Source organism: Vespa velutina, chromosome 23 (assembly GCF_912470025.1).
Source record: "Vespa velutina chromosome 23, iVesVel2.1, whole genome shotgun sequence".
NCBI lineage: Eukaryota > Metazoa > Arthropoda > Insecta > Hymenoptera > Vespidae > Vespa > Vespa velutina.
Window position 1 is genome coordinate 2,846,499 of NC_062210.1, and position 12,874 is coordinate 2,859,372.

Below are 12,874 nucleotides of genomic sequence, written 5' to 3' on the forward strand. Positions count from 1 at the left end.
TCGAATCATCGAGTTTTGTATCACAAACGAACACAGCACCGACAGATTCATCCCCTCTATTTCTCTTTGTTTTCATAGCTAATACACCAACACCGATGCGCGGTGACAATGCCTCCATCAGCGTATAATGTGAATTTTTCCTTAGGAATGTCCTTACTGTTCTCTCTTTCCAAGTTTTTGCTTGAGAAAGGGTAGATTCTAACATCGAGAGAGTATCCAATTGTAACGAGATACTCCTACCTTTTCTAACGATTTCATCTAACGTATCGTAATATGGAAAATTTTCTCTCCCTTGAATCTCCTCTACCATGTTTGACCAATTTTTCGCACGACTTAATACATCTTGCAAAGTATTTAAACTTGGAAGATAACCTTCAACTTCGTCGGCTTCACGAACAAATTCTTCGACCGTCGAAATGGTTGGCCTATTTCTTGCATTCAAATATAATTTTGCTTTTTCTTCCCACTTATCGATTGCAGTCATCAACGTTCGTAATTCTGCTAGAGTAGTTTCTATTTTAAAGTGCGGAGGTATCGTCGTTCCTTTTTCTATTAATCTTACCAAATCCTCACGACTTACGGACTTTGGATCTTCTTGAAGGGTTTTTATCTCTTCAAGCCATTGCATTTGTGCTAATTTCTGCACAGAAGAAGAAGCAAAAAAAAAAAAAAAAAAGAAAGAAAAAAAAAAGAAGAAAAAAAGAAATATAATTTATAAGTAAAATTACACTACTAAATGAAGATCATAATCGATTCAAATTTATTTACCTGTTTTAAGCGTACAAGTTGTGGTAGTTCGATACATATGGAATCTCCAAACTCTATACACTTTTCTAGTTTATCAATATCACAATCGTCTTCTTTAGACTCCAATTTCTCTGCGTCACTTTGAAATTGTAATACCTGATCCAATATAAACTTTACGCCATCGGATTCTTTTAAGTCACAACATAAATTTGTTATTTCTTTATAAAATAATGTCAACTCTTCCACGGTTAATTTATATTTTGTCTCTACAGATTGCCTGGTCCTTTTAATAAGAGAAAAATTAAAAAGAAAAAAAAAAAGGGGGGGGGAAAAAAAAGGAAAAAGAAAGGAGAAAAAAAATAAAAAAAAAAAAAAAATAAAAAAATAAATAAATAAATAAATAAATAAAAGAAAAAGCACATTTTATAAACTGTACACAACAAATATAAAAACTTCTAATAAATATAAAAACTAACCTTGTACGTTGTTTGTTGTTTAACAATTGTTGCGCAACGCTTGCACATTTTTCAGCATCTTGTACGGCCGTCGTTAATGCTGTTAATAATTCACTATCCGGGAACTTTTTATTTTCTGCCTCATTCAAAAGTTCTTTCAACTCACTAAGTTCAACTTTATCATTCTTTGGATCCATGGCTTCTTTAACTTTAGTTACCCACGAGTCGAAAGACTCTGCTTTCAACTTTAACTTTTGTAACATGATTGGCAATTCGTCTAACGTATAACGATAGCGTAATGTATGTTTTTCTGGTGGACAATCACAAAGATCCGTAAAATGTCTTAAACAAACCAATTGGGAATTGTGACACGAACATGTAACTGCACTTAAAAAACAAGTTGTTTTACAGGCTTCACACTGTCGTTCATCGTCCGGTAATAACTCAAAGGCTTCGCGTTCAGCCTCTGTTACACCCTATAAAAAAGAAAATAATTCTTTAAAATAATTACCATATATTCGTAAAATTCATATGGCGTATTTAAATTCCGGGAAATAAAAAATAAAAAATTAAAAAAAAAAAAAAAAAAAAAAAAAAAAAAAGAAGAAGAAAAAAGAAAGAAAGAAGAAAAAAAAAAGAAAAAACCTAATTTACATTGAATACAACATAAACCAGATAAATCACGTATGAAGAAAACACATGTATCCATCTGTAATAATATTTATCCTTGAATATCAAAGAAATATGTCACCACGTGATTTTAAATAACTCTAATATGTTATTAAACATCGACATACAAATTTTATCGGCTTACAATAAAATAACAGATCATAAAAATTGCTTTGTATAATGTACCGTGGCAAAACACTGAAAACATAACCTCTACTCACCCGATGAAAGTTACATAATCAAGAATCATAGTCATAGAAAATAAAAACAGAAGAATAAATATTTTACGATCGAAAGGAATATCATTGAACTATTATTTTAATAGAAAAAATCGCGTTTGAATAAAATAAACATTATTTTTTTAACAGCATTAGCTGCAACATTAATATCAATTATAACGTGGACAATGTAAGACTTTGTTGCGATCTCGAATGGTGGCAGTATCAACGCGCACGAACACGAATTTTGTCGTCAGCGTGTGTTCGTGTAATACATGATTGTGTTAGTAAATGCGTGAATAAGTGAGCGAATGCCGAATGCCTCTTGGCATCTGATATACTACTTGATCCGAATACATCAGCCATTCTCATACAGTAAAACTATTATCTGTTCCGCTTAAATACAGTTAATCCTGGATAAAACAAGCCGTATTGCACCATCCTGTGACTTAAAATTGTGTCTCGAATGTGTGAATAATGCAAAAAGAGAGAAACTATAAAGCCGAATTAAATAGAATTTTCTAGTCTCACATGAATGATGAAACAATCAAATGTGAAATGCAATTCGATTTTATTCCATTGATATTATCTTTCCTGGGCCAAAACTATTGTTGATAATATTTATCAATATGTAATGAAATAATTTATTATAATGATAAATTGTATGAACATATTATAAAAATGAATGGATAATGTAATTTAACGTAATACGATGAATGCATTTCAATATTTAAAAAAAAAAAAATAAAAATAAAAAAAGAAAAAAATCGTAGACCTGTGCGTTTTTTTTTCTTTTATATAATTTTAAAATAATAATAATAATAATAATAATAATAATAATAATAATAATAATAATAATAATAATAATAATAATAATAATAATAATAATAATAATAGTAATAATAATAATAATACTAATAATAATAATAATAATAATAATAATAATAACATACACGCGCTGACATTCAAGTGGAATAATTGAATTGCTAAACATTCACTGCGTAAATATTATAAACTCACCCATTCCAGCAAATTTTTTCGTAATTTTTTTTCGTCATCTACCATTTGTAACATATCATGATAAGTAGCCGTAGCAATTCCAATATCTAATGAATCTGGATCTAAAGACATTTTGCATACTAATTCGTCGTGAGAGAATACACAAAACCTCCTTAAATTTGAATAATGTGTGATGCACTCTCTTCCCATTTTGAGCTAATGAAAAGACATGAATATAATGTAATAAATTATAAAATGTAATATATCTTAAGAAAATACAAATTATATTAAGTAGAACACACCCAATCTGCAGGTGCAAAATTTACTGCCTCTGCAAAATTATAACCTTGATTGAAACCTGCATGATATGCTCTTGGAAATGTTACAACAAATTCACCAGCATGTTGATCAGTTCTAAACACTGATACTCCTATCAAATAAAATTAATATTTTGTAATATTTATTTTACATACCCTAATAAAAATATTAAAAGAATAATATCATTCGTATAATTTACCTTCGTTCGTTAAAATATTTGGATTCATAATTGTCACTAATTGATGTAACAAATCAGGCTGACTGTGAAATAATTCAGGTGCAGCAGATTTCATAGAGTGTTCAAATTTTTCTGCCTGAGAACCAGGCACACCGTACCATGTTTTTGGTTCTCCCCAATGTAAATAATTAATAGAATAACTCCAATGATCTTCATTGTGCCAACAAAATGTTGCAAAACACATGCCAACGTACATCCATGGGACTTTCATGCCACTAATATCCGCATTGATATGACCTAATACACTGCCACGTAAAACCGGTAAATTGTTTAAATTCCACCAGGACTCGGCATATTCTTGATCACACGTAAATAAATTAACACTTGTTTTCGTTGGAAATCCAGATCCATGATCCATGGTATGTAAATCCGCGCCATATTCGACTGTAACATCTTCATCGATAGATGATACTATTCTCCAAAATTCTTTTTCTACTAACGAAGTCGGAACCATCTATAAATGATAAATGATATTTAATTATATATTCTAATAGATAAAGATTAAATATTTTTTTTCATACGTGTACTGGCATGTTGAAATAGTCGCTTTTGAATTGATCTGCCATTTCGCCAAATTGTTGAAGGGTGTACTCCCTTTGCGCTTGTTCAAAACCAAAGGCCTCCATTGGTTTTGAAACTTCTTCCGCGACACATTTTGGACACCTCCAGTCTCCTTTAGGTATCTCTGTTAAAGGTGGCATTAAACAAAATGTGTGGTAGCTATCATCGCAGCCATCACACAGAAGCATATTTTCTTCATTGTCACCTCTCCCACAATTATGACAAATGTATTTTGCAAGCTAAACGAAGAAATACGTTTAATAAATACTTTTAAACGTAGATGATGGATTATTAGAAAATATAAACTCTACTTACTGGGTCAAACTCGTACGTTAGTTTAACGCCTCTAGTTTTGTTAGACTTCTTTGGTTCTTTGGTATTAAAACCAGCCATTTTTGGACCGGCTCCATAAAATTGTAATTTCTTAAGTTCTTTACTTTTATCATTATCTACATATTTGCTTCTAACAATACCTTCTTTGCAGTCTTGATCGGAATCATATTCTTCTTTGCAATCTTCTTGCTTGACGCAGACTTCTTGTTTTTCTTCTTGGCCAGAAAATCTCTTTGAGCGACGTGAAAACTTCTCTGCTGGGGGTTTGATTTGCTGCCTTGATATTATTCCATGAGGTTTGTAATCACGATCTCTTTTCTCTTTTTCGTCAGAATCTGGTTCTATTTTCTATATATCAAAATACAATAATAATATGAATGATCTATACATGTGCAATTAAATAAATGAAAAAATATATAATATTCGAATCTTACAATATCGATCAATGCTTTTCCTTGTTTAAATACGTCAAATGGATATAAAATTCTTTCGTAGTGATTTTTTAAAATACTTCCAACGCTTCTTCCAGAGGGATAACCTAATTTGTTGGCAATTTTCGCCCATCTTCTTTCCTTCGTTACCGTTTCTACACCACCTATAACAAAGATTAAATGATAAATATTAACACGATTTTCTGTAAATTGTAATATATATGACCAAATGTAAAAAAAAAAAGAAAAAAAAAATATAAAAAATAAAAAATAAAAAAGAATTGTACCTTCGTCTGTGACAATCTTGTGCAAAGAGTACAAATCCAAAGCTTTACGCTCTACAAGAGGTATTTTTAATGATGATCCTTGTAATTCCCAGAACTTAGCGATTTGATCTAAGAAATTGAGTTTTATCCTAGTTTTAGCTTCTAATTCATTTAATCTTTGTATACGTGGGACAAATTTGAATTTGTCAACATCAACTGCGAATGGTGGCTGCCAGTTCTATAAGGAAAGAAAAAAAAAAAAAAAAAAAAAGAAACAAACAAACAAAAAAAAAAAAGAATTGAATCATTAGTAATGATAAAAGATTGTAATACGGAAATAAAAAAGATCGCATTAAGAGAGATGGGAAAAAATTTATAAATGTAAATCTAATGAAAAATGTAAAAGAATAAGATTATTATATAATAAGAAATTATTTCGACGAACAAATTATAGTTCGACCGAAATAACTATAGATGCGCATTATTTCTCCAGACATTCATTATTTCGATCAAGGAAAAACTGTTTCATATCGATGAAATCGTTGGTTATGGTTTATTCAGGGGTTATAAAGAACGCCTCTCTCGTGAACACTATAGACGTCCCTGGTTCTTCGTTATACTACTCTACACAGTAATAGCGTATGGCGTAAGATATTATCGCAAAGAAACGGATAAAATTAAATTAGAACAATTTCCGATATATAAATAATCAGATTAATATTTGTTATTGTAACTTTTTTTTTTTTCTTTCTTTTCTTTTTCTTTCTTTTTTTTTTTTTTTTTTTTTTTTTTGTCAAATAAAAATACTAAATATATACTTTAAACGAGGAAAAAATAAATATAAACGAACAATATTTAACATAATTTCACGAAATGAATAACATCGCGACATTGTGACACGACGTATGTCATAAAAGTAATAATTGATGGAAGTCTCCTCGATAGATTCTTTATATTCATAAAATTAAATCTAATTTTATCCAGCCATATTTTTTCCATAATGTGTAAATTTCAAATAATGTCGTAAGATAAGACAATACCAATCTTATATGATACAACAACGAATTAGCGAGAAGACCAATTAATCAATAAAGCTTTACCATCAAGCTTTTATATATTGAAATGCTTCGGGACTTTCGTGTACTACTTCTCTTTCTTTTTCTTTTTTCTTCTCTTTTCATTTTTTTTTTCTTTTTTTTTTCTTTTCTTTTGTTTTTTTTTTTTTTTTACAAAATAACACAAGAAATTAAACACAAAAAAAAAAAAGAAAAAATATAACAATTCGTTTATACGTACACATAAATAAATAAAAAAAAAAAAAAAAAAAAGAATTGTCTTAAAACTCGTAAAAAATGGTACAATAAAATTGTGACACACACACATACACACACACACACACACACACACACACACACAAAAGAAAGAAAGAAAGCAAGAAATATAACCTCAAATTTGTGATAGCGCACGTGCCTGTTAATTTATAATTTATAATAATTACTTTAACTTATAAAAAAAGTTACGAGCACCTCTAATACGAAGACGCATAAAACATACATATATATACATATGTACATAAACAAAAAGATTGATATGAAATTATAAAAAATTTATATAAAAATATTCGCGAACGTAACCGAAACGTGTCTTTTAAAGGGCACACGATGGATATCGTGCAACGACGCCCTGCAACGACGTCACTTGTTCAAGCAGACTTCCAACGAAATGGTGGCATTTGTTAAACGCCATCTCTAGAAAACCATCATCTCCAGCGTGAATGCCTAACGCATTCGATATGAAATTCATAGTTGTAGTAATAGTAATAGTAATAATAATAGTCCATTAATGGTGCTCGTATAATAACAAAAACGATGATAAAAGTAACAGTAATATTGAAAGAAATGACAGTATAATCGATTATAAGAAAGCTTATCCGGCACGAATACTTTACTAAATTTCTTAATCATCAGCCAAATAAGTTTACCTTTTAACGGTGACATGTAATTTCAACAAAGAAATATGGCAGACCTTTTGAACTATGTGACCAATATGTTTATGAATGTAAACATCGTTATCTATGCACTATTATGTACATTTATTTTTTAGGGATATTTTTAATGCAAAAACTATTTTGATAATAATTATCACAATTCATTAAGAATTATTTCTAACCACAGATACACATACATATGCAAGCGCGCATGCGCACACGCGATTTATATTAATACTATATATACCTAAACAGGATATCAAAAATAAAAATCAAGATAGAGTTTATGCCAAGACCAAAGAAGGGATCTTATCAAATTTGGAAAATGCACGATAAGGTTTCTTTCTAGTTTCTTACATATACATATATATATATGTATGTGACATAGAAGAAGGAACTAGATTAGATATATTTGGTTTTATAAATATGTAGGTATACTATGATCTGTTTTTAGATTTGTTATTAGTCATAATAAAACAAAAACAAATACGAAACAAAACAACAACAACAACAAAAAAGAAAAAAGGAGGAAAAAGGTCCTCCCGACTAAAACTTTTCTTCTTGGACTTTTTATCGGCGCCATGACACCCGAATTAAAAAAAAAAAAAATAATTTATATTTTTTCTTTTACACGCGTTTTTTTTTTCTTTTTGATCTTTTTCTTTCTTTCTTTTTTTTTTTTTTTTCGTCTACGAACAAATCTCTAACGATCGAAACTACCTGCGAGATTGTCATTGAGAGACGATTCCCCCCCCCCTCTCACACCTCTTCATCTTTTGCATGGTAGAAACAAAATGGTGGAAATCATTTCCTTCACAATCGCGTAATATTCAAACGAAAGAGGTTCGTTTCACTCGACGATCATTGACACACGTTTGAAGAAAATAGAGACACTACCAAGAGAATCAGAAAGAGAGACAGACAGACAGAAAGAGAGAAAAAGAGATAGAGAGAGAAAGAGAGAGAGAGAGAGAGACAGCAGACGGATACAGAAGCGCGTGCGCATGCGTTGATTAGAAAAATATTAGAAAAAGATCTATAAGAGGACTGCAACGAGTAAAGATGAGCGAAAGGTGAGAAGAAAGGACACAACTATATGTGCGTAAGTGCGTATATATAAGAAAGAGAGAGAGAGAAAAAAAAAAAAAAAAAAAAGAAAAAAAAAAAAAAAAAGAAAGAAAGAGAGCAAAGATGCATCTTCCCTCTTCCCTCCTCTTACCATCCCTCTCTTTTCTTTCTCTCTCTCTTCCTTTTTTTTTCTTTTTATTTTTTAGTCTCTTATATACCAAACAATACCCTCGTGTGCGTTTTCGCCAATCATTTCGTTCGAAAAGAAACGCGTTTTTTTTTTCCCGAAGGTGACCGTTTAACATGGCGTCTCTTCCTTCCTTCCTTTCTTTTTTATTTATTTACATTATTTATCGAATAAACTTTATTAAAACGTTATAACGTTAAAAGGATAGAAAACGATATTATCGAATATATCTATATATCTCTATTTTCATCTCTCTCTCTTAATCTCTCTCTCCCTCTCTCTCTCTCTCTCTCTCTCTCACACTCTTACTTTTACTCTCACTTTCTTTTCAAAATTTCTAAACGAATCTCTTTACCCGATTAACCTTCTTCGGATTACTTTTATCTAAAAAAAGAAAGAAAAAGAAGAAGAAAAAAAAAGCAGGGAGAAAAAATACCCTCTAACATTTTCCACATTTTCCCTCCTCCTCCTCCTCCTCCTCCTCCTTTTCATCATCATCATCATCATGATCGATCTTTCAATTCATTTATAAAAAATCCCATTTCGAAGATACAAATCATGGAGATTCGATGATTTCTCTTGTTCCTTCTTCGATCGTTTCTGTTCGTTTTCGTCGTGAAGAAAAGAGAGAAAGAAAAAAAAAAAGAAAGAAAGAAAGAAAAAGGAAGAAAGAAAAAAAAATTGAAAAGAAAAGAAAAGAAAAGAAAAGAAAAGAAAAGGTATACAGAAACGTGCACTCGTTATATCGTACTCGTTAAAATCAATCTCGTTACAAAATCGGACAAACGTTACGACACAAGGAAATGGATAAATCTCTCACTCTCTCTGTCTCTCTCAGTCTCTCTCTCTCTTCATCTCTCTCGATTCTTTTTCGACGAAAAGTAAAGAAAAAATTACAAAAAAAATTGTTTAAATTTAAACAAGAAAAAAGAAGAAAAACACAATATTAAAGAATCTTTGACCGATCTTCTGCTCACTCACTCACTCACTCACTCACTCACTCACTCACTCTCTCTCTCTCTCTCTCTCTATTTTCCCCCTTTTTGTAACGATCTTTTCTCGTGGACATGTCTTCTATACCACAATATACGAAGAAATGTACAATGTGTTACGTGGTTTGTTAGATGAATATGATACATGAAGAAAAAGAGAGAGAGAGAGAGAGAGACAAGAGAGAACTTGTTATTTTACACGCAATGCGTGTTTAAGTAATTACTTAAAGTCTAGGATTGGAATCGAGGTCGCGAAGCGATCGGGAAGGTACAAGGGTAAAAGAGGAGAGGGGAAGGAAAGGTACAAGAGGAAAAAAAAAATGGAAAAAAGAGAGGAAAGAAAAAACAAGAAAAAAGAGAGAGAGAGAGAGAGAGAGAGAGAGAGAGAGATCGATGCACATACACACGTACGTACACACGCGCGCGTAGTATACACGCGATGCTTTCGTTCTCTCATTGAAGAAAAGGACATTTAAGAATACGTGCGAATCTTACGAAAAAAAAAGAAAAAGAAAAAAAAAAATATTTAATAAAAGATATATATATACATATATACATATATATATGTGTGTGTGTGTGTGTGTGTGTGTCTATAGAGAGAGAGAGAGATAGAAAGAAATATCGTACGTGACGTTACTCACGGGCGGAGGTTTGATCTTGCAGATGCCAGATTTCTCAGCGATCGGTCTTATTTTCGCGATATATCCAAGAGGGTCGAGGAACTCCTCAGTACTCGGCTCAAATACAGGGGCTTCGGGCGGTATAGAGAACTCGAAGTCCGAGTCAACACGATCACAGGCCATGTCCTGGGTATGACAACAATATGCACCGAAACGATCCTCAGTAGTAAAGTCGGAAGTAGCGTCGTGGTATCTCGATACCATGACTCTTTACTTCCTTCCTTATTTAATAAGAATATCGTTCTTATATCGTTTGCCGTTGTTCTATATTAAATGCGAGAGAGAGAGAGGTATATATATATATATATGTATGTATGTATGTATATATATATGTATCTATGTACGTGTATATATATTTAAAAACTATGGGGAAAGAAGCGATGACGGTCGATCGGTCAGATCGGTCCTGAGGCACGTTAAAGACGCGCCCGTGTCTCCGATGCCAATTCCTCGCTTTTGCTCTTTCTCTTCTCTCTCTCTATCTCTCCTTCTATCTATTCTTCTCTCTTTCTCTCTTTCTCTCTCTCTCTCTCTCTCTCTCTCTCTCTCTCTCTCTCTCTCTCTCTCTCTCTCTTTCTTTCTCTCTATGCCTGCCCGATTCTTTTTCGTCGCAAACCAACGCGCGCTTGCGTACACGTTACTTCCTAAACGTTTTAACAAAATCACATGAGACAAGCGTTCCTTTGGTATACATTCTTAGCAGGAGCACCATCTCCTCCTCTTTACTACGATTACACGATCGCGTATGCTTGACAATGAACGCGAAGAAACGATAAAAGGACACATGGACGTATCTATCCTCGACATCCGACGCGGAGTCCCGCACACGAGCGACTGGCCTGCTTCGTGTTTCTACGATCCCACCGCTACCCTCCTACCTCCTTACCACCCACTTCGTAACGCACGACGCTAAGCATTACCGTAGCGTAGGAGTCAAACTGCTGCGCCATCTTATTCTACGATCTGATTCGTCGCTACTTCGATCTGACCAATCAAATTCTATTTTATTTTCTTTCTGACTTTCTTATTGGCTCCTTATCAAAAATTGTTTCTATTCGATTCCAAATGGCTCAATAATATTTATGACAATCTATCATTCGTTGATTATTTCTTTTATCGTTTCTTCTTATTGGTTAAGAAATATTTCATTAAAATTTCGCTCACTCTGAACGTTAAATTCTATATCGTTTTGCATTGGATATATTTTAGTAAATCGAATATTTATTTTTTAACATTATAAAATCGTTTACTAAACATTGATTTTATATATCATTTATTATATGTATATATGTACATATATATATATTTGTTTCTTTGCATTATCTTTATAGTTATAAGTAATGCGAACTTAAAATTTTTAATGTGATCTGAATTTAGCGCCTTTAGAATAGCAAAAAGTCGAATACAATGAAGTCTACTGTATATCGATTTAGTATCAGTGCACTGTTTCAGTGTGTTTAGTTGGAGTTTCAGTAGGTAAGTGTTTATATAATATTCGAGTAATTTTTAAGTAATTAAATGTTCAAGAAAAATATGTGAATTTGATAATATAATAATATATATACATATATATAAAATAAATATGTAGCACAATTATATTATAAAGAACTATTTCTTTTTTCTTGATTACTTGGTTATGATAAATTTCATTCTTTTTTTTTCTCTTTCTTTTTTTTTTTTAGACATTCTTCAAAATGGGTCTGAAGTTTGGAAATTTGTACAAACTAAGAGGGATCGTCTATTTCCGTTTAAGCCCTCACGAACAGAAAGCTTTCAAGGGTTTTATATCAGAGGGTGTTCCAAATACTATTAGACGGTTCCATAGCAGTGTATTTCGTTATTTACCAGGTATGTTAATTAATCTATACTAATAAGATATTATAATAATAGTAAAATTTAATATGATAAAAGTAGTAATGTTATTTTATACTAATTAAAACTTTTTTTTTCAGTGTTTGCTATAAACTATATGGTATACCTATGGGCCATAGAAAAGCATCACAAATTGAGCCGTAAAGATCATAGTCTTTACAAGGATGACGTTTAAATTATTTAAATAATTTAAATATAAATTAACAAGTAGTATTTACCTCTCATCAAAGTTGTTATAATGTGTAATACGATGGAAGTTTATTTGAATGTATATATCAATAAATTAATTTATCCGTTTAAACTATAAATACAAATCCATTATTTTATTCATAAATTGTTATAATCTCGACTTCGTAATATTTAATATCCTTGGATCCTTTAAATTCATATTAATTTTTTTTTTTTTTTTTTTTTTATAATTTTTATTTGCAATAAAAAATTAAAGTAATTTATCCTTAAGCCTCGAGATGGCGCCTAATGAACGAATAAGATAGAACAGATAAGCCACTGACGGATATTGAATTTTTCAATGCCTGCGTTAAAAGAGTATAAAATTTTGCTTCTAATAAAATTACAAGTTACAAATTATAATAAGATAAGGGAGACAGATTAAAATAATATTATATTTTAATTGATATACGAATATCATATGTAACATAAATTATGAATAAAATTAACAATTAGAATAACGTTAAAAATTATTCTATCATAATATAACCCCAAAAAAGATATTACGTTACTGTTAAAAGAAACGATCGTGACGACGTAGAGATCGAAGGAATGAGCCAATAGAAATCGACGTATCAAAGATCGCACCTCGCTAAAAGGGGTATAGAGAGGTGAGAAGAGTTAA

The 12,874-nt window shown here is 31.2% G+C and overlaps 2 protein-coding genes across 10 annotated transcripts in view; one reads left to right on the forward strand and one right to left on the reverse strand.

Moving 5' to 3' along the window:
• LOC124956763 (lysine-specific demethylase lid) overlaps positions 1-10,998 on the reverse strand; it is a 15,817-nt gene extending 4,819 nt beyond the window's left edge. For 3 of the 9 annotated variants that reach the window (XM_047512975.1, XM_047512979.1, XM_047512981.1), the window contains exons 1-11: positions 10,111-10,998; positions 5,257-5,473; positions 4,973-5,133; positions 4,521-4,886; positions 4,166-4,444; positions 3,606-4,098; positions 3,391-3,518; positions 3,110-3,304; positions 1,224-1,678; positions 769-1,030; positions 1-640 (exon numbers count right to left, since the gene is read on the reverse strand). The exon at positions 1-640 is cut by the window's left edge and continues 617 nt beyond it. In XM_047512975.1, coding sequence (XP_047368931.1) covers positions 1-640; positions 769-1,030; positions 1,224-1,678; positions 3,110-3,304; positions 3,391-3,518; positions 3,606-4,098; positions 4,166-4,444; positions 4,521-4,886; positions 4,973-5,133; positions 5,257-5,473; positions 10,111-10,353 — 3,439 coding nt within the window. In that variant the 5' untranslated portion in view covers positions 10,354-10,998. Of the gene's footprint in view, positions 641-768; positions 1,031-1,223; positions 1,679-3,109; positions 3,305-3,390; positions 3,519-3,605; positions 4,099-4,165; positions 4,445-4,520; positions 4,887-4,972; positions 5,134-5,256; positions 5,474-7,942; positions 8,317-10,110 lie in introns of those variants that run through there. The other 6 variants (XM_047512976.1, XM_047512974.1, XM_047512980.1 and 3 more) reach the window with 5 other exon arrangements.
• A 487-nt stretch (positions 10,999-11,485) lies between these two features.
• Positions 11,486-12,329, forward strand: LOC124956772 (cytochrome b-c1 complex subunit 8). Its single transcript, XM_047513001.1, has 3 exons — positions 11,486-11,625; positions 11,832-11,997; positions 12,102-12,329. The coding sequence occupies exons 2-3, from the start codon at positions 11,844-11,846 to the stop codon at positions 12,194-12,196; spliced, it is 249 nt and encodes an 82-aa protein (XP_047368957.1). The 5' UTR covers positions 11,486-11,625; positions 11,832-11,843; the 3' UTR covers positions 12,197-12,329.
• Positions 12,330-12,874: the final 545 nt, after the last annotated feature.

What these genes read in the sequence shown, in the direction of transcription:
- LOC124956772 (XM_047513001.1), top strand. Translation starts at nt 11,844, where the DNA reads ATGGGTCTGAAGTTTGGAAATTTGTACAAACTAAGAGGGATCGTCTAT. An exon ending in TGTATTTCGTTATTTACCAG is followed by an intron (nt 11,998 to 12,101) that starts GTATGTTAATTA and finishes TTTTTTTTTCAG; the next exon opens with TGTTTGCTATAAACTATATG.